The sequence below is a fragment of the Pezoporus wallicus genome, unplaced genomic scaffold, assembly GCF_028554395.1.
Source record: "Pezoporus wallicus isolate ANWC-B61680 ecotype Strahan unplaced genomic scaffold, APGP_CSIRO_Pwel_v1 scaffold_3294, whole genome shotgun sequence".
Taxonomy (NCBI): domain Eukaryota; kingdom Metazoa; phylum Chordata; class Aves; order Psittaciformes; family Psittacidae; genus Pezoporus; species Pezoporus wallicus.
Window position 1 is genome coordinate 477,809 of NW_026635478.1, and position 27,948 is coordinate 505,756.

Sequence of the window (27,948 nt, forward strand, 5' to 3'; positions counted from 1 at the left end):
CCTGACTGTACCTCCTCTATAGCCAGCCAAAACAGAGGTTGAGGTAGACCATTACCTCACATGTGAAGTTTATTCTGGGTAAAGCTCATACTCTTACAGAACATTTGAACCTTTGTAAATAGTCCAACTCGTAAATAGTGAGTGTAAAATGGAAAATAAATGTAATTTAAACCTTTTGTTACTCAATACACAAATGGTTAACTTCTACTTTTTTAACACAAATTGTGTAAAATGCTGCTATGAATTTTTTTGTGCTGTTACACTTTTTTAGGAAAAAAAAAAAGGTTGTTGCCACAAGTTACTCCTTAGAAAATCAATCTTGTGCCATATGTAAATGCAGTGAAACCAGGGAGACAGATGATCTGATTTCTTAATGCTGCGCTCTTTGAAGAGGCATAAATACTACTGACAAGAGGCATGAGCCACAAAGCTGAAGCCTTCTGAAATGTCACATAGGGTGCGGCTTTCCATCCCTGTAGCTCCAATTCCAGGTCACTTCTAGCCCTGAGGAGAACACACAGGTCTCTTCAGGTGCACCTAAGGGTCGAAGGATTGCCAACAGCTTATCCACCCTCTTGGGTATGAGGTGGGGCTGGGGAAGGAGCGTTGACATTTCAGTAGTGCGCACAAGCACACGGGTACCTTACACATTCAGACTGGGGCACCGTGTACTCAGCTCACTTCTTTAAACGAAATGGTTGATCAAAAGCACTGTTTTTGCCAGGTGAAAAAGAGGTGGAGTTGAGCATATTGAAGAACATCTAATTGTTGTTAAAATCATGCCCCCAGTGTCTAAGGGTACCTCTGGCTCTGAAGCTGCCTTTAAAAGAGTGAATCATTTAGCTCCCTTTTTTGATCACTTTGCTCACTTCTTTGTTCAGTAGTCATTTTAACACTTTAAATTGAGCAAACTTGTACAGGCTTTCTTGTAACAAGATTATATAGAATCCGTGAAAGCTAAAACAAGAATCCAGAGTTTGAGTTCTTATAAAATGCTTCTGTCTCAATTTCACATTCTTGGAATGAAACCAATCCAAGCTTGTATGAGATTTAGTGGTAATGCATGATCTTATTTTGTAACTCTTGAATTATGTATTTGATAATAATGTAAAAATGTACAGTATTGCTGTTGCTAACAAACTGAGTTGATTGCCTATAAATATTTTGGTTATTTTTTGGTCACACACATTTGAGCTGTTCAATAGTGCCAGACATCTTTCTTTTTTAACAGCATTTGTTGTATAAATCTCTTCAGTCTCTATGCAACCTTCAGAATGAAGCTCTATTGCTTAGTTTTGACTTCTACTCCCTTTCAAAGAGAAACAGTTTGTGAATTGAAAAGGTAAGTTGAAAACACTTCAGTCATACTACAGGGAACGACTGTAGTAACCAGGCAGTGATACAGCTTCACCCCTAATGGAATCTTGACACTGAACTTCAACCAAAACGGTCTGTGTAAGAATCAGCAGAGGAAGTCTAAAGTTAGTTATTTCTGCTGCCTACCAATTTAAATGTAGCAGCATTTTGGTTTTACGTGCATCTCTATTCAGATGGGCCAAACCTGTTTCATACAGAACAGATTTGGGACTTTTCTCTTGACAGAAATCATGTACAGTGTGTCCAGATTTGGTTCTCCCCAAGAGAAAGGGAAGAGATGGGTCATGAACTGCAGTTCTCAAGAAGCCTGGTCTGCCCTGCTGCTTTTCCTGGCTGTGACGTTTTGAGCCTATTAGGAGTTAGATTATGGTGGTATCAAACAGAGCGAGCCTTAACGTTTAACATTGTGTGGAGCCAGAATCTTGTGAAACAGAGGTGGCTTTAACCACTGCAGGAGATGCTGAGGTACTGCGGAGAGGCTGTTAAAGTGCAAAATCTTACTTTGGTGCTTACTGCACCCCTGACTTAGCCTACCATTGGTCTGTTAACAGTGTGCTGTGAAATACCCCTGAGGACAACACTTGTTTTACTTACCAACATGGTTTGTGAAGTGAGGAGGGAAGGGAAGGGGTGGGGGGAGGGTGGGGGCAAACTGAGTTGTAAACATTTTGACCTGTTTGCATGGATTTTCTTTAAAGATTGATGTAAGAATTTTGACTTTTTATATTTGAGAAATACCAGAATAAAATCTAAATTAGTCCTGTGGATATGTGGTCATTCCATTGCAAACACTGCAAAAGAAACACTGGTGCCAGAGACTTCAATCCCATCAAAAATCCACTTAGTTTCATCTAATGTTTCCTACTACTTGCTCTCATTCTTGCATCTTGGCTTCATCTAGTGCTATGGAAGAGCCCTCTCAACAGCTGCTCCTGTGTAACTGCTGAGGTTTCTGCCTGCTTTGTTACTACCTTTGTGCCTGCCAGTTGCAGTACAGAGATTTAATCTCTGCACAGCAGCAGTGAGCGGCTGCCTCAGATCAGACCCAAGGTCCCTCCAGCTAGTGCCTTATTTCCAGCAGTGCCAGGAGGAACTGGTAACAACAGGACAGTATTTGCCTCAAGTGCTCTGTCGGTCACCATTTGTGGCTCAGAACAGTTTAAGCCATTGTTTCATGGTGCTGTTATGGGAATGGATTTCTCTTCCTTGAACGTGGTACCACACAGCTCCCCTTTGAGCACGTAGGTCTTACCAGTGCTCATCCCACTGTGGAGAGCACTGCTGCTGCAGACCCACCTCCTTGTGCCTTACTGTTTGAACCTGGTTCCTTCTGCATTACATTGACAGTGAGCAGTTACTCTGTTCCCCCTCCCAGAACAACTTCTGACAAGTGGACAGTGAGTTTTACTGTTGTGTCTGTCACCTACCAATCAGACCATCTGCCGTGATTATATGAAGTTGAAGCACACAAGCAGGGGTTGAGTGTGTGTCTAAACCATAACATGCAGAGGCAAAGACATGATCAACTTCTCAAGAGTCAGAAGACTTCACAAAGCTTGAAGCTTCTTAAAAGTTGAATGCATCTGTTTTTTTCTTTTAAGCTTACCCCTTGCTTTCAATACTCTTGTGGCCTCAGTACTGCTGTGGCATTGAGCTAGGCACTGTACACTCAGCCCAAGCAATGAAGCCACACACTCTGTGGCCACAGTGGGAGGACAATGCTTCACCTAAGGCATGGCATTGCCTGTTCGCTTGGAAACTCAGCCCCTGCGGGCATGTCCCAGCTTATGGTGATCAGAGTGCAACGGGCAACGCACCAGCCATAACATAATGCTGTCATAATTTTCTGTCCCTAAATCAGCAGAAAATGCTGTTCAAAAGAGCCGGTTGAGGAAAGCCAGAGACCACTGACTGAGCCTGCTGTGCGATCAGCTGGCATTCACCTGATGGCCCACACTCACCTTTCAACAGCTCTGAGTGGCAGTGCTGGTTTCCAACAGCTTTCCCTCATTTGTTCCCACCAATTCCAATGGACAGTGTGAAACAGCACACACAGCAATACCTGCTACTGGTCAAAGACCAGTCCTTTATCCACTTCCCCTGGTGGTGGCTTACCTGTGGCCTGGCACCTGTTACACAGACTGTAACAAGGCCCTTGCTCTAAGGTATTTTCTGCTGCCACCCACCTGCTTAATGCCCCTAAATACATCCTTCTTCCTTGTGTTCTGGGTACACCACCAGCACAACCTGTCCTTCAACAAGGCAAGCAAACACCGACAGCAACTCTTCTTGAGATTAACAGATGCCAACAACTGTTACTAGTCTGCCTTCAGTAACTCAGCATGGGGCATAAGACGAGAGACACCCTCCATATATTTATCAGTACCCATCCTAAGCCTTCAGTGTTACCTGTAGCAGTAGCGAGGAGCTGATGGGAAAACCACAGAAGCAGTACTTCTGAAGGCACAGCAGGTATTTATTGAGACCGAGGTGAGCACGCCTGCTACAGCAAGCAACAACTGAACACTACATGTGAAATCCTTCATATTTATAACTGACTTTGCAAGCGTTGTCTACAGAATCCAGGGACATGTGAGCTTGGGTACCTGGCAGGCAGGGAGGTGCAGATTAGGCCTGAACCAAAAATACTCCCTCATAGCAGCTCTGAAGATGAGCCCAGCGTACACCTGAGCATCTGAAACATGATTTTGCGACAAGCACTTCTGTCAGAGATGTGTGCCCCTGTGAAGTAATTCATATTTCCCAAATTAATAATAATCATAGAATGGTTTGGGTTGGAAGGGACCTTAAAGCTCATCCAGTTCCAACTTGTCTGCCATGGGGCAGGGACACCTTCCACTAGACCAGGTTGCTCCAAGCTCCATCCAGCCTGGCCCTGAACACTTGACAGGGAAGGGGCAAGCACAGCTTTTCTGGGCAACCTGTGCCAGCACCTCACAGTACAGAATTTCTTCCTAGGTCTAATCTAAATCTCCCCTCTTTCAGTTTAAAGCCATTCCTCCTTGTGTTGTCACTACATGCCCTTGTAAGAAGCACCTCCAGCTTTCTTATAAGCCCCCCTTCAGATACTGGAAAGCTGCTCTAAGGTCTCCCTGGAGCCTCATTCTGGCTGAACAAAGATCTTTGTTACACAGCACACTGCTATCCACCTCTTTACCTGGGAAGGCTCACATTGTGTGATACACAGGAACCGCAGGTGCAGCACCCCCCAGGGCTCTTTACCTCCAGGAGGATCTCTAACCAGTGATGGACTGATCCAGGGTGACAACTCCCTATCAACAAGGTAGGGTATAACTCCCCTTCCTAACGGGTCATCCAGCGGGTAGCGTACAGCTCACAGCTTCCACCACCATAACCCTCCAAACCACAGCAATTTTCATCCTTAGTTTTCTGCCCTGTAGACAAAGAGAAAACTTGCTCACACCTTACCTGTGTGAGCAAGTTACACCTAAGCCTTGAGTGGAGTTTACAAAAGCAGACACCACAGATAAAGCATTCACACTGCTTGACACCTCTCTTCTAATGAGCTTCAGTGCAACAATTATTTGTTTGCTTTAAAATCTTCCTGCAGACTTAGACAGGAAATGCTGCAATACACAGTACAAAACCCATCACAGCAGACATGTAATTAACATTGTGCCATGCTCATAACATAACATGGTTTACCAAAGCTTAATACATCTGTCAGTTTGACTGCACTAGAAATTATCTGAACTGTGCAGTTAAACAGGAAAGGCTTGTACTAAAACAAGCAGATTCAAACACAGTCAGGCAAAAAAGAACAAAAAAGCGTCTTCTGATCTTGTGTACCAGAGCAGCCCCCTCTGATGCTTTAGGACAGAGGAGTTGCTGTTTTCACCCCACCCAAGAGGAAAAAAAACAAAGCCACAGCAATTGGGAAGCGAGTTGTAGGAGAAGTTCTCAGTGTTCATCTTCCCTATTTTAACAGATGCCAAGAACTGTCAGGAAAATGTACTGCACACTGATTGATAGCAGCCCACTGTAGTCAAATGAAGCTCAGTGTCTATGCAATGAATAATCACTCTTCCTTTTATTTCAGTGTCATATTACATTACAGTCAAGACATGTTATTGACAAAACCTACCAGACATTTCACTTTAAGTGTAACCATCAGAAAAGAAAAAAAATCCCATCAAGGACTGTACACAAATTGAGATGTCACAGGTTTTGATGTTACTAGTTCGAGATGTCACAATGGCTGATGTTACTAGTCCATTCAGATGCTTCACAATAACTCAATGTGTGGAAATACACTTTCTTGAAAGCTACAGAAACAACGTTTCACTTGGTTTAGTCTAAAGTCTTCTAAGATACAAACAACCTGTCCCATCAGATCCCAGTGACAACATACCTCACATCCGTGCCAGAACACGGCTACACATTAGGACACCACCACCGGATGGTTATGCAAAAATAAAGCCGTCCAAATCCTCCTCTCCATCTAAAAGAGAAGTGTTGTAACTACTGCAGAAGTGTTCTGCATGTGAGGCTTCAGAGCCCATGTACTAACCCGGGCCCACCAGCTACTATCTAGCCTCCACCATATAACATGCAGTGTCACCGCTCTTGCTCAGGATTTCAGGACATTTGGCACACAGCAGCAGTAATGCTGAAAGAAACCCATTTATTTTAAATTTACTGTAACTCTGTCCAGTGGAGAGGCATTAAAACCAGCTAAAACTAGTGCTCCCTAAAAGATGGCTGCATTTGCAAACCAGCTGTGAAGGTAGATGTAACAGAAGTATCTGAGTTTCAGATAATGGCTGTGAAAATACATTTACTTAACTGAGGAAAAAGGTTAGATGTAACTGCCTTCAAAGAATTTAGCCAAAAAGCTTCCTCAGTGTAAGACAATGAAATTCCCAACTCTGCTTTACACAGAGCCCTTAAACTGGGTTTAGAAGTTGAATACATACTACTTTTTAATACATATAATCAACTTCAAAAGGATTCAAATATGTTGAAGAGACCCACAACAAACAGATTTTAGTTTTTAGGAAGCCCATGTAACATTTCCTTCATTACAGCTATCATTTGAAAATACTCTAAAGGGTTTTAAATCACACATACTGGCTGCTGCTGCATACTCAAACAGTTCTTTGAGCTACATTATTCAGTCACTAGCAAGTGGAGGCAGAGGATGTTTTTCATTAATACATTAACTATAGTCCATTAAGAACTTAGCTTTAATTATAGCCTCTGATTAGCTGCCAACTCTGGCTGAGGTTTAAGCCCTGAACACACAAATACCTAGCCATTTGCTAAGTGACCTTGGGTCTGGATTCATCCCACCTCATTTGAAGTTCAACTGCCCAAGTGCCAGGCCAGGTCCTGTTTATTGAAAGCCATGTTTAAAGGGGGTGCTTAGGTGGGTCTGACTGTCCTTTGGGGATGCTGCTCCTCACTGAAGTAGAGGCAGAGCTAGGGAAAGCTGTACATGTAGTGTAAAGTAAAGCATTAAGAAGTAGGTGAGGTGAATCCAGCGTGTAGACAGCTCACTCAGCTGCCTGCCATGAAAGCTGCCCATGTTAATAGCACATATAGGCTATATGCCCACTAAACCCAAACACATGCTCACTTGTAACAAGAAGAGAGGGTTAACAGGGCTTACCCACTCTGAAGAACAAATAAATTTATTACAAACCCTGAATGCAACTTTATCTTACATTCCACATGGAAGCTAGCTGTTTTAGAACAGTTTTTGTACAGCTCAGTCTGGTGATCAAGCTGAATTCTGAACCAAGCTTCACCATGTTACAAAGAATACTTTGAGGGACAACACCGGTTACTAACCACTGAAAGCACTGTCTGTTGGAAAACGTAGTTTTAATAGATATTCTTCATCTTACAGAAGAGCACAATAAATACACCACATTCTATAGAAATTTCAGATGACACTGGAGCAAGAAGAGGTGAAAGAGGGAGAATACCAACAGACTACATAACCGTACCCCTGAATTGCATGACAAAACACTCCCTATGCAAACACTACAAGCTGTCATTTATACACGTCAGGTTGGCCTTGCCAAAAGCTTTTGAACATTTTTTCCTCCCTTTTTTTTGTGAGGAAGAAGGTCTGGGGAAAGGAAAGAGAATATGGATATAAGAAATTAAGGGAAGCAGCAAGATGGATGAAGGCCAAGAAAAATGCTGGACTCTCAGACAAGATGCATACACCAAAAACAAGGACGAGAAGGAAGTTTTTCATAACTTTCCTTCCCTCCAATAGGGAAGCTTTGCTACGATTTAAGCAGACTGATTGCTCAAGCAAGTAGCTTAATAAGGCTTGTAGAGAAAACCAGTGGTATGAGGCGCTAGCTGTAAGTGGTTAAACAAACATCAGTCACTACACAAGCTGGCCATAACGTGTTTCTACAGGCTGATAGTACATGTTAATAGAGGGCAGAATTCAGGAAGTTAGAAAACTGTGTAGCCTAACATCTGATGACAACCAGCAAAGAGAAGTTATGCAGATACTCACAATTAGCGCTGTCATCTGCTCTCAACCTCCTGCTTGATTTTGGTTATTTCCACGAAAATGCATATCAACGCACTGCTATTATTATGGTTATAATGGTTACATCAGAGACTTGTTTCTAAAAGTCACTCCAAATTCAATTTCATATTAAATTGGCCAGGTAAGGTCAGCCACATAACACAAGCTAATAAAAATCAGCCAGCAAACAGAAGCAAAAAGGAAAAAAATCTTGTGAATTCTCTTTCTTCTCTGTTTAATCTGTCAGACTGGTGAAAACAAATCGTAGTTCTGGTTTCCATCTTTGTTTAAATACGATGTCACATTAGAGAAATGAAAACACAGCAAAATAAACTGTACAACGGCCAAGTAGAATAACAAAAAATATTTTACTAAAACATAAGATTTACAGGAGATTTTCCAGACAAGCCATACAAAATGGTCACAAGCTTTTTCTTGGGGGGATTTTCTACACTTGACAGCAGAATCACAATATTATTAGTGAAGGTGATGGATGTTTAATGTTCCCATTTTTTTTCTGTTCAAACAATGAAGCTTGTCCATCTACAGCGTCTAAGTTAGACTGGGCTAGAGGGTATATTCTAAAGTATAACTGGTTAGCTGCTTTTACCAATGCAATTAGCATCACCATAAAAAGGGAGGAGGAGCCCACAAAATTAAGACGAAAAGCCCTGCAGCTAACCCTGCCTACCTTCATTCACAGTGCTTATACTTAAACCATGATGGGAAAAATGATTAAAAGCAGAGATGTGCTGCTGCTTTCAAACAATTTCACAAAAATCCAGATGATAACTTCTAGCCTCTGCTCATGCGGTACAACAGTGAATCAGGACAAGACACAGATTTGCTAATGTGCATTTAATCACCAAAGGACTGAAGATGTCTGGGCTTTTATTCTGTAATGTTTCTAAGACTGTGTCCATTAAATGCAAACAAAAAGGAAGAGGTCTTGGCAGAACAGGAGAAGTGATGCACACTTGGATGTTCAAAGCGCATTTAAATATTATTCATGGCATATAGCCTAGTCCATGCTCTGGCTGTAAAGAAAAGGAAACACATTTAAGAAAATACGTATTTTTAGGGCTCTATTAAAGTAACTAAATATTTCTTTTGAAAGATAACTTTATGCCACTGTTGCAAGTATGCAAAATATATCAGTTCTGAGATTTAAGTGCAGTTTTGAACTCCAGCAGCTGACAATTCCTCATATTACAGAAGTGGCCTGACTGCACTGGATCCAGAAGTGGAAAGGCATAATGTAGTAATTCTTTCAGTCCATAACAGCACGCAACAGAAGCGGGTATGGAAGAGATGTACCTTCTGAAACCAGATACCTGTGCCTTAAGCTTTAGAGGAAAAGCAGTAGTGTATACTTTGCTTTACCACAACTCCAAATTAGACACGCCTGCAAGCTTAGCAACATGAACACTCAATGAAACAGATCAAGAGAGCTTTTCTTCTAGCAAGCACCACAGACTTGAAAACAGACCACTGTAGACACATTCAGGGCAGCTGGACTATGACAGTATGCAGTAATTATTCCTGCAGGTTGTGAACATAAAACAAGAGGTTGGTATTTACATCCCCCAACTGAGTATAATCAGCTACTTCCTAAAACTAGATAGAAAAAAATGTAAGATACATCACCTGTTTCTATGGCTTGGGCTTCATTGGTCTTCCATTGCTCAGCTACATCATTTGCTAGTGGATCATCTGGATTGGGAGCGCTTAACAAAGCCTGGATTGATAGCAGGACTGTACGAATCTGCAAAGCTGGGGACCATTTATCTGAAGAGACATTTACAGCAGTGTGAAACATCATATTCACCGCAGCCTATAGCAAAAGCAAGCTTTCCTCTCCCAGATTAAAGAATAAGCAAGGTATTCTTTTAACATACGAAATCTCTTTTCAGGGCCCATTTACAGGTTTCTGTACTTAATAAAATCAGAAGAAAGAAACCAAGGTAGCACTTACCTTTCAAAATATCTAAACATATTCTTCCCAGCTTGTCTACATTAGGATGATAAATTTTGGTCATGAAACGTACTTTAGGAGCTGCCATTGGATATTCTTCTGGAAGGAATAGTTCAAGTTTAAATGTCCCACCCTCAAAGGGGGAATCCTGTGGACCTGCAATGACCACATGGAAATAACGTGCGTTGCTTTCATCTGGCTCTGCTTTTATCCCAGGGACTGGCTCTGCCAGCAAGCGCTGGGTTTCCTAGAAAAAAAAGAAGAGGAGGCAATGTAACAAATACAACTGATTTAAAATAAATGCAACCTGTACAAACTATTTCAAAACAACGAGTATTCATTATGAGCTATTTGCCTACAGCCACAGAAACAATGTTAGATAGATACCTTAAAGTCAAAGAACATCTGCAGAAAGATAAGAATGTGGTAAACTGGTACGCAACTCCTTTCAGACCCCTCACAGCACATGCTTCTATAGCACAAGCTAGCAGGTAACGAAGTGTTCTCAAATTTCATGACTTTTGATTAAACTACTGCCAAGCTGCTATTTGTTTTTAATATACCACAATGAAAATACCATTTCCCATTTTATCTTAAAGAGAAAATCGCATTATGTGAGAAGTCAAAGAAGGGGTTAATCACTCACAGAAAGTGTTCGAGGTTTACTCTAACAAGTTTATTAGGATGAACATTTGTACTGGAATTAGATCCAGGCTTTGAGGAATTTCATGTACTGCTCTGCTGCAACACTTAACGGTGTTTTTAAGGATGTGTTATATATTTACACATATGTATGCATAAATAGCCTTGGTGTGAGCACCTTCAGCCTACACAGAACTACTTTTAAAGTCACCCTAACATGCAGTAGGAGACAGGCGAGTTCCTCTGCCAGCCACAAGCTTAGGAAGTCTGGTTTCCTACAGAGAACTGTATTCTTTGTGGTCCTTTCTTTAGCCTACAGCACAAACCCTGCCTCAGACACCACACTATGCCCATAGTCAAGAGCTGCCCACGTTCTGACCATCCATCCCACTAATGCACTGAGTGGACAGACTGACCAAGTCCTGTGCACCTTTCCTCTCCTGTGCTGCCAGTTCTAGGCACCATTCTACTTCTCCTTATAAAAAAGGAACGTGAGGCCAAAATGGGCAAGAGGACATTAGGCAGGGACAAGAAATCCTGCCGAAGCCTCATTTCCTCAGGTAATTTGAGCCCCATTTCCTGCCCTTCCTCTAACTTGTTTTTACTACATACAGTTAATCTTTTCACCATCTCTGTGTTGGCTTTCACAATGTAAAATTATCCTAGTTCTATTGACAGAAAATGGTAACTGGTAGGTATATTATTATTCTAGTTTTATCACATATTTATTTTGTGTCTATAAATAGCATTAACACAAAACCAAGTGGACTGATTACTTGGCTTAATCCATTCTTCAAACATAACAGGAGTGTTACAATACTGACATCTTGCAGAAATAAATCTACACACCATTTAAGTGACACAGCTGCCTTAATGCAGTTAAGTAACACATCACTTTAGAAAAAAATAAAGAAGTGCAGTCACAGTAATTAATGCCAAAATCCAGTTATTTGTCTCAAAAAATCAAAGTCCTACAAATCATAACACTGAAGTTATTACTATGTACACACACAGACATAAAAATACATTTATCTGGTCTAATTCCTTGTTATGACTACATATTGCCCACTTATCTGCACAGGCATTAGCTGTCAATGCCACTTACACACCTTACTGGAAGGCCATCCAAACTTCTTAGAGCTGTCTACGCTCACTTCAGCAAGCTTATTTTAAATGATACACAAATTTATAACGTACTCAGAACTTCTATTCTGCTAGCTATTTACCTGTACAGTAATTCTCTAGAAAAGCAGCTATAATGAACGCTTAAAGCTTTAGTTCAGTAGCGTGAAAGTAAAACTATACATGATGCCTGTATGTGCATAAAACATCCCTTATTTCTTCCAGCAAGTTTTCAGTGTGGGCGCTGCCACAGGTAAGTGTGACAATTTGGACTGCCACCTCTGAAGCAGTTTGACAGTTTTGGCAGACAAAACAGTGCCTTACAGAAAAGACAAACTAATACATCCAGCCAACTTCAAATTTTAGAAGAACGAACTTCATGAAAAGATCCAATTTTTAAACTTCTTCACAGCTGCTACCACTTGTACTTTGCCAGATCCCCAATTTGTCTACTTGTGTGGTTTGGGGCCTTATGGGCCTGCTCAGATTTAAAACTATTATTATTTTTAAATATTAAGGATAACACATTTTAATAGCTGGCCTGATCTCAGCAGTCCCTAACCTCCACTCAGCCACTCTGGTCTCCAGACTGCCTCTCTAGTTATACCAGTATGCATACAGTATGCTGACTGTAACCATAGTGGGCAGCCAATCCTGGCTTAAAATAACCTGGAATCAGCAGTTGTCTGGCAGCAGCATCAGCACTTCTACCTGCCAGCATAACTGACAGAGCAATGCCTGGCTGCAAGCTGCACATTCTGCCACTAATAACCATTTCCCAGTAAACAACAGGAGAGCCCACGTATGAGAAAAACGATCCTTTTAATGGTGGTACTGTATTACACTGAAGGGGCTATTCCGCTGCTAGTATGTCATCATGTTCACACAGCCCTTTATGCCTCTATATCATGTGGACGTGGTAATCTTGCTATAAAACACCACAGAAAAGGGGAGAGCAAAGAAAAGCATTTCTGCTGCATACAGCTACACTAGTGCTGAGGCTGCTTCTAAAAGTCCCCTGTGGAACATCACTATTACATTAAAAACGCTTTAAGCAATCATGCCTCAGTTCCTGCACTGTGCATGGAGCTCCACCACTATCGACATAATTGAAGCTGTTTTCAAGCAGAGATGAGGAGGAATACTTGCAAGAAATCTGAGGTAACTGGTCGACTCTCATCTCTCATAGCCACCAAGCTCTGATGAAGCCACCATGCCAAGAGAGCAAGCATCAGGCTAAACTCCTGACACACACAAAATGACAGGTTGTGACTCCTATGAACATACATCACTACTGTTTTACACAAAAGCTGAGAAGCATCTTAGGTTCAGAAAAGGCATCTTTTTAGAACACTGACAAGCTTGTTAGACTACAAAAAAACCCACAAGAAAGATGCCATTTATTAAAAGAGCATGAAATGTTTGTACTTAAATACATCAACACCACCTGCTAAATTCTGACAGCAAATAAGGCTTTTGCCCTTCAATTATGAAGATATTTATAATAATCTCTTCAAATACATTTTGGGGGAAACAATGGAAATGGAACAGGAAGGGAAAAATTAACCAAAAAGTTACATTTTAAGGTCCAAGCATGTAAAACGCTTAAACATACAAGTAAGTCCAGTTCTAAGGTAATATCAGGAACTTGACTTTCACATTTTACAGTAAGATGGCCAGTTAAAGACAACCAATTTGATTTGACATAAGATTTGGAGACATAAGCCATATTTGAGAGAAACAGTTATCAGTACGCAGGGATGGGGCTGTCAGCAACATGGTCCTGTGGAAGGTGTCCCTGCCCACGGCAGGAGGTTGGAACTAGATGACCTTTAACATCCCTTCCAACACAAACCAGTCTGCAATGATGAAGTTTTAAGTGTACATTCACACACACACAAAAACACATCAAAAAACCACCCTGTGTCACCCACAAGATGTGGACTCAACCTACAAACAAGGAAAAGTTCAACTATATGTTGATCTTCTGCTGTAATTTTATATTACTTTCCCCAGTTTTTTAGCTGAGTAAGTTTTGTGCGAACTGTTACTTGCCCCTCTCCTCCCCAAAACTGCCTTTGAACCCTTGTCCAATTTCAACTTTTCTGTACGTTTTGTAAGCTGTCAGTGGCCAAGACAGAAACCAAGCTCACTGCCACTGAAGAGAAACGCATGAAGAACTCTCATATTACATGCTGTTTGGCCAGTTTATTCCACCTAAGTATGTACTATTCCTGCCTGGCAACAAAACCCAAAAAAATTGCCAGTAAAAAGAGCTGGGACACACAGATATTAACATGCCATAAAGGAAAAAGGACAGATTCACAGAAAAACAGGTTCTGAAGTTCTGCTGCTCACAGTAAATATTTTTACAATAGAGCAGTTAGTTTTGTTTTCATGGGAATGCAAACTTCCATCAAATAAGTGTTCCAGAACAGCACTTTAACAGTGTTTCTTGCTAGCTCTCCCCTAGCATAATCAAGGTTCACAGAAGAGATTTCAGGACACATTTTGAGCTCTAAAGCATTTAACGAAGTATCCCATGGTGCTGTAGACAGTTAATTCTATCTGTCAGACTCTGCAGTGTTTTTAGATTGAGATCTCTTCTTGCTCTTGCTTGTACTTCACTTTTTCCATGATTTCCATTGACTAAAGAAAATTAATAAACCCAAAATAACCCAAAAGATACAGTCAGCTCTTAAAACCAAAACAACACACTGTCATTCACAACTGATTATGCCCCCCCCCCAATTTTATTTTTCTTATTTTTATTTAAGTGGTTAAAAACCACAGAAGTGTTGAAGGTGTTTTGACAAGCAAAGCAAAGCTTTCCCTATTAACACAGGTGGCTCGAAGTAGAATGACAGATGATATGGATGGGACAGATGGTGTAGCTGACATTCTGCATAGCTATGCTCTATAAAGACATTAAATTGAAAACTATTTGTACCTTGGGGGAGGGGGGGGGGGGGGAAGAAACCCTCAACCTGCTTTTACAGTAACCTGTGAAGACAAGAAGGCTCAGGAAGAGAGAGTGCCATGATCTTTAGAAGAGGCCAACAGAGCAGACAGTGGGAGTGAGGGTTTTTCAGGTTGCCAAGACTGAGGGAAGCTACACAAACACAAGAGAAGAATTTACAGCAGGATATGTTTCATTCTTTGAGCTTTTGTTTGGTTATCCTGCTTTCAGTGGAAGGGAAAAAGAAGTTACTGAAAAGCAGACATAACCACCAGGATTCTTCTGGTCTATATAGAGGACAGAGCCCTTCTTTAAGTGAGCTGAACAACCCAGAAGATGCTTCCATACAGACATGCACAAATATCGGTTGCTAGCACACACAAAGACATGAAGAAGCATACAAAGAATGAATCTATTAGAAATAACACTACTATTTTAACCACCTTCAGTCTTGCAGAAGTGTTTCTGAAAGCCTGAAAAAAGGTACTTCAGAAGTCTTCCTTGCTATCAACAGACTAAGACAGGATCAAACACTGACATACTGGCAAATAACTACAATTAGAAAATTCAAGTACGCAAGTGCTTGCAAAAAGACCCCTCAAACATCATTTCTTCTATAGCAGAGCCACTGCAGCTGAACTGTCTAAAGCTTCACCTGCCTGACAGAAATTACTCCAGTAGCAAGGGAAGAAATTGCTGCATGGGATTAGACAATTTTAAAAGCTTCTTCATTGCTTTTTAGAAAGGATATTCTTTGCTTGGAAAAATAGTTGCAAGCCCATTCCCTGTACTATGGTAACAGTTAATCACCACAGATTTCACAATGCCTTCCAAGGGATACAGCTAAAAAGAGGTAGGCACAAATCAATATTTACCACCTACAAAATACAGGAACTTTAAGGCTACTATATGGAGGCCACCAGGATTTGAGAAAGAAGTTTGCTTGCAAAGTCAGCACAAACTAGCTCAAAAAAGAAATCCAAGCTCCATGTCTTCAGCCAAATTTGCTTTGCTTAGTAATTCAGCTGTCTGCCTGCTTAATTTCCTTAAAACCCTGCTTTCTTATTTCATATTCAATATTACCGCTATGCAGTTAGCTTCAATAAGTAAAAAAACCTGCATATCAATCCACAAGCCTTCAGTGATATGATTAGCAATGAGAAGCTCAGCATGACCCAGCAGCGGCACTAGCAGCCCAGAAAGCCATCCATACGCTGGGCTGCATCCAAAGGAGTTTGAGGGAGGTGATTCTGACCCCTCTACTCTGCTCTCATGGGCCCCACCTGAAGTACTGTGTGCAGTTATGGGGTCCGCAGCATAAGAAGGACGTGGACCTGCTGGAGTGAGCCCAGAGGAGGCCATGAAGATGATCAGGGGGCTGGAGCACCTCTCCTATGAAGAAAGCCAGAAAAAGTTGGGCTTGTTCAGCCTGGAGAAGAGAAGGCTCAGGAAAGACCTTAAAACAAACCCTCAGCATTTTAACCTGATAAATGAACAGCCCCTGGGGAAGGAAGAAAACAGCCGTGCTGCCTTACAACTTCAGCCTATTACACACCTTCACTTTTGCCTGCATATCTGCGCCAAACACAGCATGCAGCTGATCTGGAAGAAGAAAAGAAAAAAAATCATGCAAAAGAGAAGAGTGCTAATGCAGTTCACCACATGTCCACACAAACAGCTGTGCCAGCAGAAAGGAGGGTGCAAACACATGTTGTCGGAAGAATGGGGGAACAGCCTGCTCGTTTGGGTTAAAGGGCTGTTTTGAGGAGTTGAGCCTGCAGCGTTAATCACAGCAAGATACTAGTGTAACAGATTACTGTTCTGTAACCAACCTAAAAAGGAAACTCAGAGGCTACCGCCTCATTCCAAAGGAAGAAGCTTAACTACCAACAGGGCTAATTTCAGTAACAGATGGCAAACTGCTAAATTAGTCTTCATCCATCTACAAAATTCTTCAACACTTGTTATAAACAGTTATCTAGAAACCTTTTATAGTGTTTAGACTACAGAAAAGCATCCCTGACTAGCAGCTTTATGCTAGTACCTTAAAAAAATAGAGAGATATCAGTAAGACTTTCTGAGGTCAACGTAGCTGTGATAAAATTCTGAAACTTGAAAACAGAAAACATTAAGAAAGCCTCTTACACAAGGAGAAAATATTGCAGGCCTTAGAGCTGTTAAATATTTTAAATGGCACAGTACCACATCTTTATGCAACGTCTCAGGGGAATGATAGCTTCCTTGCCATTTTCAGCAGCACAATTACGAGCTTAATTCTCTATGCAGTAGTCAAATTATTTACCTTCAACAATACCCAATAAGATGGAGGTTACCCTCGACAATTTTGTCAGGCTAAGGCAAGGTACAAGCTCTCTCTAATCTCCCCCAGACAGTGAAAGAATGCAGGTAATATCCACCTTTACCTGTAGGTTCAGCTAACCCTAGGTGCCTTTACTCTGAACGGATCAGGGAAGACAGATGATGGATGAATTATCTTTGTCTTAACAAGAACTTAAACTGCAACAGGAATTACAGCTCACCTCCCAGTGCTTCCTGTTGCCCCCTTGCCAGAAATCACCATTCTGCAAATCTCCTGAGAAAGTGAACCCTGTCAGCATTCTCAACTCAACTTAGGAAAAGTGGACTGGGCACTCTTAACTAGATCTTTAACCCCCAAAAGGTTGACTGATATCCACTGTCATCTAGCAGAGGACAGACAAAACCAGCTTCAACAAACCTGCCACAGGGCACAACTGAACCCATCAGCCAAGCTGGTGGCTCATCTAGGAAAATGCACTTAAGAAAAGACAGAAAATATCACACAGAGAATGGGGAGCGTGGGGGAGGACACTATGAGCAAAACTAGCACGGTCAGAGAAGGAGGGTAAGTGCTACAGGCACCACAGGAGATTCCCTGTAGCCCATGGAGAGGGCCATGCCGGAGCATGAGAAAAGCATGAGGAGGAGGGAACAGGAGAGAGAAGCTGTAATGGACAGACCACAAACCCCTATTTTCCATCCCCCTGCAACCATCAGGGACAGGTGAAGTACAGAGTCGGAAGTGATGGATTGAAGTTGAGTGCTGGAAAAGGAGGAAAAGGTATTTTGTTTGTTTTTCATCATCCAACTCTATTTTACTCGGCAATAACCGAATTCATTTTCCCCACGTCCAGTCTGTTTTGCCCATGAGGGTAATTGGTAAGTGTTCCCCCTATCTTTGTCTTGACCCGTAAGTTTTTCCATCTTATTTTCTCCCTGTGCTTGGTTGAGGTACAGAGAGTGAGAGCATGGCTGGATGGGCATTTGGCCAAGCCACTACAGCATAATTCACAAGGCAACTTTTAATCTAAAATGTGTTTGAACTGTTGTACCCAGAAGCAGTTTCATAGAGGATGCCGTAGACAAACTCCACAGATGATACTGTAAATCAGAGTTTTTCAAAAAGAGATGACAGATTTAAAATGAAAGCACTAGCTCCATTTTCTGCTACAGTTGAAATGATAACACTTATCATTGGAGGGTACACACATACCAATTTATGTGGGAGATGCGATGAGAAAACAGGTATCTTTCAGTTTAACTGACTGTTCACCAGTCTCTTCAATATTTGCTTCCTCGGGGAGAGCAGGCATTTGCTGCCAAGTACTCCAGGAAGACTTCTAAAGCAGATCAAAAGTCACTAACAATAGCAAAAAGTGAAGATATTAAAAAAAACAAAAAAGTTACACCTAATTTGCACTAAGTTTTAGTCACTGAGTGTGGAAGTATTTTATCTCATTATTCATTGGCTTCAGCTATTGAGTTCACAATTGAGCCAAATGCTTTGGCTTCCACCACTTCAACCTGGTTTTCAGCCCTTCTTAATTTCACTCACATCTGTAACTACCTCCACCTCTCCTTTTGGTCAAAGGCAAGGGTTTGCCAGAATGGGAAGCTCTGACTTCCCAGCAGCAGTGCTAATTTGTACAGTCACAGTCCCATGCACCCCTTCCATCAGCCCAAGCGTCTGCTAAGTCAAATAACAAACGAGATCACAGAACTGATCTGGCTTAAGAAATAACCTTTACTGCAGAGTTCTGAGTCAAATCAGCCCCTCAGACCAAGTTTAACACAGAGGCACAAAACCTTTTGATAGAGTAAGGCTGCTCACCATGAACCACAGGCCAATCACCTTGAGAAATTGTGGTTAATCTAACTTAACCAGACAGTACCTTTTCCACCTTGTGCTGGCTTCCTACAAAAAACAAAGACGTAAAATACCAACTTTAACATTTCAATTCAGACTACATACAGCAGACATTTGCTTTATATTCTTGCCAGCTGCTGGTGCTGTTATCTTCCAACTACAGCTAATAGTTTGGATTAATTTGGGGGTATGAAATAGAAACTGAAGGGTTTAGCTGCATACTGGCACACAGACAAGTTATAATTACTTGCCAAATGGCAACTTTCTGCTGTTCTGTCAGAGTGGGATAAGGGGGGGAAAAAACCACACTGATCTCCTCCACCAAGAACTGATAAGTTGCACACAAGAAGGTAAGCCGCATGTATGTTTTCACTTTGATTTTTGAGGGGGAGGCAGTAGGAGAAAGTGAAATATATCAGTCAAAACTGTCTCCTACATATAGGGATAAAGATGCTTCAGAAAACCACAAAGACTTAATTCAAAAACTTTTTACAACAGTGCATCACATTCTGGCACAAATTCTTTCAGGGTCTATCAATTCATTAGCTACAGTTATGTAAAGAACTGGCTATAACCAGCATTACTGAAAATAAATTGGTTACCTAAGCAGATGTATATTGTCAGAGAGATTTCAGCATGTTTAGGTTAAAATTATACCACTTTAAAACGGCTACATTGGGGAAAATCTTCTGTAAAAAATGTCTGCCTTTTAGGAAAAAAAAAAGAATTAGCAATAAGGCCCATTAAAGTGTACAGCAAAGGTCAAACATAATGAATAGAAGGCTGCACTTGTGGCTTCCAGTAGCTGGCCTCCACATGAATTCTTGCCTTCTTTGCCATATAATCCCTAAGTGTCAGCACCCCACATAGCTCCACTTCCTGGACTTGTTACTGGGTTAACATCTCTGTGCACTAATGCTTTCTTCACCCTGCAGATTCCAGACCCCATTATTGGCCCTGACTGTATCTACCCCCACCCACCTCACAAAGCAATTTCATGCTCTGAGGGTCAATGTATCAAAGGCATCAGCTGTAAAAAAGCAAGAATAGAACAGCAATACATTAGATTTAGAAACCATTAACTAGCACTTGATCTACGAAAAACTATCCAGCAACCTGAAACTACAGCAACGCTAAGCAATCACTGTGAACTCTGAATCTCTCACAATCTTCCCTCATACACTTCTGGTTTCCCAGTTGCCATCACCACTGCGAAGTCACTCAGAACAAGATAAAGACAAATGTATTCCAGGTAACTGCACCTTCCCAGAAAACAAATATATAATAAATAAACAAAACCAGAATCCACCCATTCTTGGAAGACAACCCTGTTGCCAAACAGCAGTAACATGAAGAGAGGCATTTTTAAGGTCAGCATCACTCTCCCCTGAGAATGACTTTGATCTCAAATTTTCCATAGCAGATTACAGAATTTTGGAACAGTGAAGCTGAGATCCTATGCAAATTCCTATAGGATTATCTATGTACTAGCACAGATCCAGCTTTTCATGGTGCATCTGCAGCTATAGTAAAGTTAGGCATAACTAAATTCACTAAGCTAATAGTGTAAACCATCCCTGTAGTCATGCTGATACAGCACATTTACATTAGTCTTGCATTAACATACAGGGCAGTGCCAAAGTCTGGTTAAAGCAAATAGTAATTCATACAAAGCTTCCAAATGTCCAGATACCATCTGCATTGGATTTCTGTGGCAAGGTTTTAGTAGCGGGAGTCTACAGGGGTGGCTTCTGTGAGAACCTGCCAGAAGCTTCTCCCATGCCCAACAGAGCCAATGCCAGTGGTTTCAAGATCCACAATGGGCCAAGGCTGAGCCCATCAGTGATGGTAGTAGCACCTCTGGGATAACACAGTTAAGGAACTGTGTGGCAGCAGCTGAAGAGAGGGGTGAGACATGGGAGAGCAACAGCTCTGCAGACACCAAGGTCAGTGCAGAAGGAGAGAAGGCGCTCCAGGCACCAGAGCAGAGATTCCCCTGCAGTCCATGGTGCAGCCCATGGTGAGGCAGGCTGCACCCCTGCAGCACCTGGAGGTCCATGGTGGAGCAGATCTCCACCTGCAGCCCCTGGAGGACCCCACACGGGAGCAGGGGGATGTCCTAAGGAGGCTGTGACCCTGTGGGATGCCCGTGTTGGAGCAGGATCCTGGCAGGAACTGTGGCCACATGGAGAAAGGAGCACACACCGGCACAGGTTTGCTGCAGGATGGGTGACCCCACAGGGGATCCAGGCTGGAACAATCTGCTCCTGAAGAACTGTACCCCATGGAAGGGACCCACACTGGAGCAGTCTGTGAAGAACTGCAGCCTGTGGGAAGGACTCATGCTGAGAAGTTTATGGAGGACTGTCTCCCATGAGAGAGACCCCATGCTGGAGCCGGGGATGAGTGTGAGGAGTCCTCCCTAGGAGGAAGGAGCAGCAGAGACAGCATGTGATGAACTGCAACCCCTATTCCCAGTGTCCCCCATGAAGCACAGGGGGAAGGGAAGAGAATTCATGAGTACAGTTGAGCCCAGGAACAAGGGAGGGGTGGGAAGAAGGTGTTTTAAGATTCAGTTTTTGTTTTCTCATTATCCTACTCTGATTTGATTTGTAATAAATTTAACTAATTTCCCCAAGTCTAGTCTGGTTTGCCCGTGGTGGTAACGGGTGAGTGATCTCTGTGTCCTTGTGTTGACCCTTTCATTGTACACTCTTCCCCCTTTGCAGCTGAGGAGCAGAATGATAGAGCACCTGGTGTCTTGCCAGGGTCAACCCACCACATCATCTATAGCAAAATTTGTCTCTTCTGTTAACCCACCAGTCACATGTAACTATGAAACACTGGATTTGTTTTGTACTGTACAAAACAAACCTTTATTATATACCATACTTGTCTGATACACTTCCATGGTTTCCAGTGTAAAACAACTGCATGCAAAGCAATAAAAACCTGTTAGCATCAGTCTTAGAAAGCTTGGGGTACTACAGATTTGTACTACCTCAACGTTACTCAAGTATTATACCAGAAAGTGGTCCAGCAACAGGAACTTTTGTGTTTAGTTGGATTATTTCCTTGTTTTTCTCCAGTTTTGATTCTCTAGTGTCTACTGAAAGCTTCTTTAAGAAAAAGGCTGTAGAAAGTTAGTTATCAGTGTCCTCTTTAAGATATTTTATTAAGACTCCATGTTTTTCCTTTTAAAACTGGTACCTTGACCTACCCTTGGAAGTTTTCTTATCCTCTGGGCCTGGGCCTTCTGTTCAGCCTCCCTCCTACACCTCCACAAAGGATGTGTCCTACCAAACTTCAGGCTTCCAGCACCTGCCTATATACCCCTCCCACTACCACAGCCAACCTATGCTGTACTAGTTGCCCTGCAAAAAGACTCAATGAGGGTCACAAAGTAGCATATCCATTATCTTCCCACCTTCCTACATTGTTGGGGAGACAGGGGGAAGACGCTTTTAGAAGAATAGTACAAAAAAATCCTCTGAAAATCCATTAAATTTTCACCCGTCTGTCAAATTCAAAGTTATCCACAAGATTCAAAAAGCATGCAAGGGACAAAAAGCCATTATAAATAAAGAGCTTCTCTGACAAATACCAAGGAACAGCACTGTCCAGAAGGAACATTTTCCATGCGCAACCACCATTCAAACAAACATAACATATCACAAAAAGGTATTCAGTTTACCTCCAGTCTTTTTTATTTTACTTTTTATTCAGGAAATAAAAAAAATGGCCAGAAATAGCAGAGAAATCAAAAAAGCAATGGTGACTTTCATACTCATGTAGAGACAGACATCCATTCCCCAGAAGTCCATAGCTTCCAAGACAAAGTAAGAATCTTCAAGTTGGCTGCAGTAATACTGTAGAAGAACTTCTAGAAAGTTTCAGGAGTTGCAGGTTAAATACCTGATTTGTATTTTAAAAAAGATATAAAGCTGGTTATACTGACCTCTAATACAGAATGCTGTAGGTGCCTATCATGACATATACCATGAGACTCTCCATGATTTTTCTCCCTGGAATCTTACATTTTGAGGTAGCATTTTGTAACTCAGCAGTCCAAATGTTACCCAGATTCTCAACAAAAAAAAATAAAAAAAAAAATACAGCAAGCAGGAGCTCACTAGGAGGATTGTGGAAATAGCTTCTTACAGGAAACAGCAAGGAAGGAACATCGCCGCCAGCAACACACTACCGTGCAGGGGAGGAAATCAAAGCCTCAGTAATATAACATTGATAAATTCATTAATAAAGAAAAAAAATGTTTTTGAAGGAGTCTTACATACTGCTTCAGATGGTTGCTTCACATGGTTGCTTCACAACAGCAGCTGCAGTGACTGTAACAGAAGTGCTACTAACAACTGGCTACACGGCCAACACGTAGACCTGGACATCAAATCATGAATGATGAGATCATTGCAGCAGTGAAAACAGCAGAAGAAAAACACATTTGAGAAGATGACACGAGGCAGCATTGCCCGTCCCATTCAGATCTACCAACTGCACTTGACACAGCAATGAGGTAGATTGAATGTCAGCCAAGAGAAAAAAAAAAAGGAAAAAAAAAAAATCAGATGCAATTCAATTCCTGGAGCTACGTGACTTTGCAACACTGGAGAGAATTGGTGTAGTAAGTGCTTGAAAGTAAAAACCATTGGCTTATTTCTTGTGTATATTGCAAAGGCTTATTTTTTAATACTGGAAATACTTTTTAATAGTAGGAAAAAAGTTTACAGCATCAAATGCACACATCTATGTCAATGTGCTGTACCACATTTTTATTTTATCTTCCATTAGCAGATTTTGTTTTCAAGGTGATTCGCAGGTGACCCCTGGGTTTGGGCTACTGAAGCCAATAAAAATACGTCTTCTCCGTTTCACAAGAGAGAAGGTTTTCCAATTCTGATTATATCTTTAAAGATCCAAAACTGTATCATCATTTTCTACTTGCCATTTGCGATGCGCTAACACGAAGTCATAAATCTAAAGCAAGTCATCTCTTGAGCTTACAGATCATTCCCCACACACACACACACACACACACACTCATTTAAAGTCTGTGTTTCCAAGTAAACTGAGGACAGCAAACCAGGAGTAATTCTATATCTTCTGCAACAACTGCTTTGCAACATCTCTACTGTCACCTTTTAATTGAATTTGGGGAAAGTATTGGAAATCTAGAGCTCTCTGCTGAGACAAGGAAAGCTACCCCTCTCCCACTGGGCTAGATGACAGCCTGCACATAGCAAAGAAGCAGGCTGAAGAGTACAGGGACGCTAGTCAACCTGAGAGCCAGGCCATCTGCCAGCAGTCGGTCAAGATGAGGAACGCCAACTGCATTTTGAGCGGTTAGCTAGATTCTGGACTTCATTACAGTCCAAACATGCACTCCTAGCTCCACCAGTCATCAACAGTCTCCCCCAGATGGCAACACAAAGGGTGCATGTGGGCCAAAGGGAGAAGGTGTTTTCCCAGCTGTAACCTAAGCCATTTATTTATCATCAAATCATTATTATGCATAAAGAAAATCAGATCCTGTTACTGGAGTTACTTCACCTTTCTGTAACTCTTTCCTCTCTTCCATTTCCTTCCCTGATCTTTCAAATTCTCACTAGCAGCAACACATCCTTCCCTCCAAGGCAACCAGCGAGAGGAAATTTAACTCAAGACTGGTAAGATGGAAAAGGTCAGAACAATTCTCACTCGAGACTCCTGAAGACTCAAGCAGCATTATTTCTAGGTCTGCACCTCTGCAGCTGCAATATTTCAAAATATGACTTTGCACATTTTTGAGGCTCTAAGGCTTTAGGCAGATTCAAGCCCTGGACTACATGCACATATGGCAACCTAACCTATTCACAGCATAGGAACTAAAGAACTGGTCCTCTAACACAAACAATCCAAGACTTAAAAGCTCTGGACTGGCTGCAGACAACCTATAATGCATAGGTGGAAACACACAACCTCCCATACACACCACCCTGTAACAGATAATAACCCCCAAAACTCCAAGGGGGGGGTCCTCTAGAGGAAATCTGTAATTTCCAGGTCTCTCCACGTCCCCTCTCCTGCTGGAAAGGAGACATTCCCATTCCATCGCACATCTTTGATATGAGTCATGTGCAAATTGTTCCATTTCGTTTTTCTAGAAAAACATAAAAAAACAGCAGCACCAAGAAGGGAATTAATGCACCAGCTCACAAGTGGGTGCTCTCCTTGGTTTCGTTCAGAGGAGTTGTCAAGAGCTAGTAAAATTTAACACAGGCACCAGGCTCATGACTGAGCTCTTACCACAGCTCTGTGATGAATACCAGTTCCACTGTATTATGAATCAGTGCTCCTTCTCACACCTGAGATATCAGCGGGATGAGTGTTCAACTCATTCTGCAGGATTTGTCTTTGTTATTTTTACTGCTTACAATTCTGAACAAGAATCAGTTAATTTGTTTCACACAAGATAAATGCTACTCCTGCTTTATTTTTACCTCATCTCCTCTATGAGCTATTAGATAACACGATTTTAGAGAAAAACAGTTTTATTTTTCATCCACTTTTTAACATACCCTACACTCAAGCATTTTACAGTGGTTGCCAACACTGCGCACTCAACCAAGAGAGCTTCGCAGCATTATAAATTATTTGTGACATTTGTTCACTTCAACAAGTAACAAGGGTGCTGTTTTTTCATGTGAGAGCTAACGAATCTGACTGGAATCACTTTTGTAAAGGGAGTGATTTCCAGTTTGCGGGCTCCAATTCACATCACTGCAAATCAAGTGGCAGACAGCAGCCCTGCACAAACATCCACGCTAGCTCCAAGCCCAAGCTATCATTTGGTAGCTTGCAATGCAGCTACCTGTATCACTGACTGGCTCCAAATCATTCAAGTCTTGGACAGAAACAGTACTCGGAGGGTCAACTGAAAGTACACCGAAGTTGGAAGCCCTCACAAAGCTCGATGAATGAAAGTCGAAGCACGACACTGAACTGCCAGCACGAACACACTAACATAGTACGGGCCGACAGCTCCGAGCGCATGCAGCAATACCGAGGCTGGCCCGGCACTGACCGGTACGATGCCCCCGACATACGGATGCAGCCCAGGTTTAGCTGCTCACCGTGTTCTGCCCCTCCTCGCACGGGAGGGGGAACCCGAGCCCCTCGCTCCTCCAGCCCAGACACGGCGAGCGCTGCTCCGGGGAGCGGGGCCGGGGCGAGAAGCAGCACAGCCGACGGGACAGAACCGGGGACGCTCCCGGTGCCTTCCGAGCTCCAGCCCATGTTAGGGGCGCTCGGGTACCCGCCAGACGGCCGCACACAGGCCGTGAGGCGCCGCCACCGCCCGGGCGGGCGCTACCGTGAGAGGCGCGGGCCCGCTCCCGCCCGCCAGGACGGCCCGGCCGCTCCCCCGCCCCGCCCGCGAACGCCGCCGCCGGGAGCGGGAGCCCCCAAGGGAAGCGGTGATGGTTCCCGGCCCAGCGCGGCCCCCCCTCCAGCGGCGGCGGGTCGCCCCCGCCCTGCGAGGAAAGGAGGAGGCCTGGGAGCGGCCCTGCCCCCGCCCGGCCCGGCTCCCAGTCGCCGGAAGCAGCGCCCGGCCCGACCTAACCGTGCCCGCAGCGCGGGCCCCGGCCCGGGCGCCCCTCGAGCTCCCGCGGAGCGCGGCGGTGCGGGCGGCGGTACCTTGATGATCCTGCGGGGCAGCCCGGCCATCTTGTCTCGTCGGGGTGCAGGCTCGCGGGCTCGCCTCCGCTCAGAGCTCGCGCACAATCGGAAGTGGGTCCGCGCCGAGCTTCCGGTGGTACCGCCCTCGGCGCGGCACGACGGGCAATGTAGGCCGCGCCGGTCCGCACCCCTGCGGCGGCCCGAGGGAGTTCGGCGGGGGCGCCGTGAGGCTGAGGTGTGCCGCCTCCCTTCACGTCTCCAGGCTGAGGTGGGCTGGGGCCAACCTGAGGGCCCGGGGAGTCATTTGCTTCTCCCAGTCCTACAGGGCACTAGCTACCAGGGTTGCTTATGTATGGCCTCTCCGAGGTACCCGGTCCTTAATGAGCAGCGGCTGTCTACGAAGGCAGGAGAAACCCGTTTGAAAGAAGTGTGAAACATGGCTCGGCATGGACACTATGAAGACCTGGTCGGTGTGTCCTGTGCACTGTAATGGTACAATATGTACCGTTTCCTGATTTTAAGCAGTGTGATTGTTGCTAAACCTGTCACAAAGGTATCTTAGAAGATCTTTACCTCAGTAATACCCGGTTAGTGAACCTCTTCGCTTTCCAGCAGGAAGAAAAGCACTGTAGAAATTAAAGTATCATTGTCACCCAAGCTTCACAGGATGTTACAACAGCTGCACAGTAATTGTAAGATCAAGCACTATGCATCATTATTGATGGAAAATGAAAGCACAGAAGGATGCAGCTATTCGCCACAGGTTACCAAGCAGGCTAGCAGCACAGCCAGGAGCAGAACCCTGGTGTATACATGATGTGCTGGCAAGTGTTTTCTACCACTTTAAAAACAGGATTTCAAGATGATCTACATAATTTCCGTACACTCTAATAGAATGGAAAGTTCTCTGACACTGGCAAATCTGGACTGCATAATTGCTGAGACATTCCTATCACAGATACCACAAACACGTTCTGTGTGCTAAAATTTAAGCATTTATCACACAAGATTTACAATAACACAAAGCATGTGTCAGGAGAAGCGTGCCTTTGTGAGAGGCTGATGTGAAATCAGACTCCACTGTCCATGGTCCGAAAGACTGGTATGAGAAGCTGAGATGGGATTCCACCTATCTTTTGTCTCAGAGATGGGTGGGAGGAGTTGAGACTCTTCCACTGTCCATTGCCTGAGAGATGAGTGGGAAAGAGCTGAGGTAAGACTCTTCCATCCATTACCTCCAGGACTGGTGTGAGGAATTGCTACCCATTATCCCAAGAATTGCTGCAAATGTGTGCAGATGTGCAATTGAAGAGCTCGTTGCAAGACCAGGGAAACTGGTCCATCAGGACCGTGTAATATGTGACATGAAGAACAGAGGTACTCCCTCCAACTCATTATAAAAGGGAGAAAAGGTAATCACCAAGAGGAACATCACCAGGGAGCCATTGCTGTGAAGATGACTCCGGAAGGACACCTCC

General features: G+C 43.1%; 1 protein-coding gene across 1 annotated transcript; it reads right to left on the reverse strand.

The window, feature by feature from the left end:
* Nucleotides 1-8,264: 8,264 nt before the first annotated feature.
* UBE2N (ubiquitin conjugating enzyme E2 N) lies at nucleotides 8,265-26,648 on the reverse strand. The gene is made up of 4 exons (XM_057424734.1): nucleotides 26,489-26,648; nucleotides 9,891-10,137; nucleotides 9,563-9,703; nucleotides 8,265-8,952 (listed from the first exon to the last, which is right to left on the reverse strand). Exons 1-4 carry the CDS (start codon nucleotides 26,516-26,518, stop codon nucleotides 8,912-8,914), a joined length of 459 nt encoding a protein of 152 aa, XP_057280717.1. The 5' UTR covers nucleotides 26,519-26,648; the 3' UTR covers nucleotides 8,265-8,911.
* Between the last annotated feature and the right edge of the window lie 1,300 nt (nucleotides 26,649-27,948).

Bases quoted from the DNA above. Each gene is read 5' to 3' on its own strand.
- UBE2N (XM_057424734.1), bottom strand. From the start codon at position 26,518: ATGGCCGGGCTGCCCCGCAGGATCATCAAG. The intron at 9,704-9,890 runs GTAAGTGCTACC...ATGTCTCTTCAG, and splicing joins ATGTTTAGATATTTTGAAAG to ATAAATGGTCCCCAGCTTTG. The intron at 8,953-9,562 runs GTGATGTATCTT...TTTTCTTTACAG, and splicing joins AGCCCAAGCCATAGAAACAG to CCAGAGCATGGACTAGGCTA.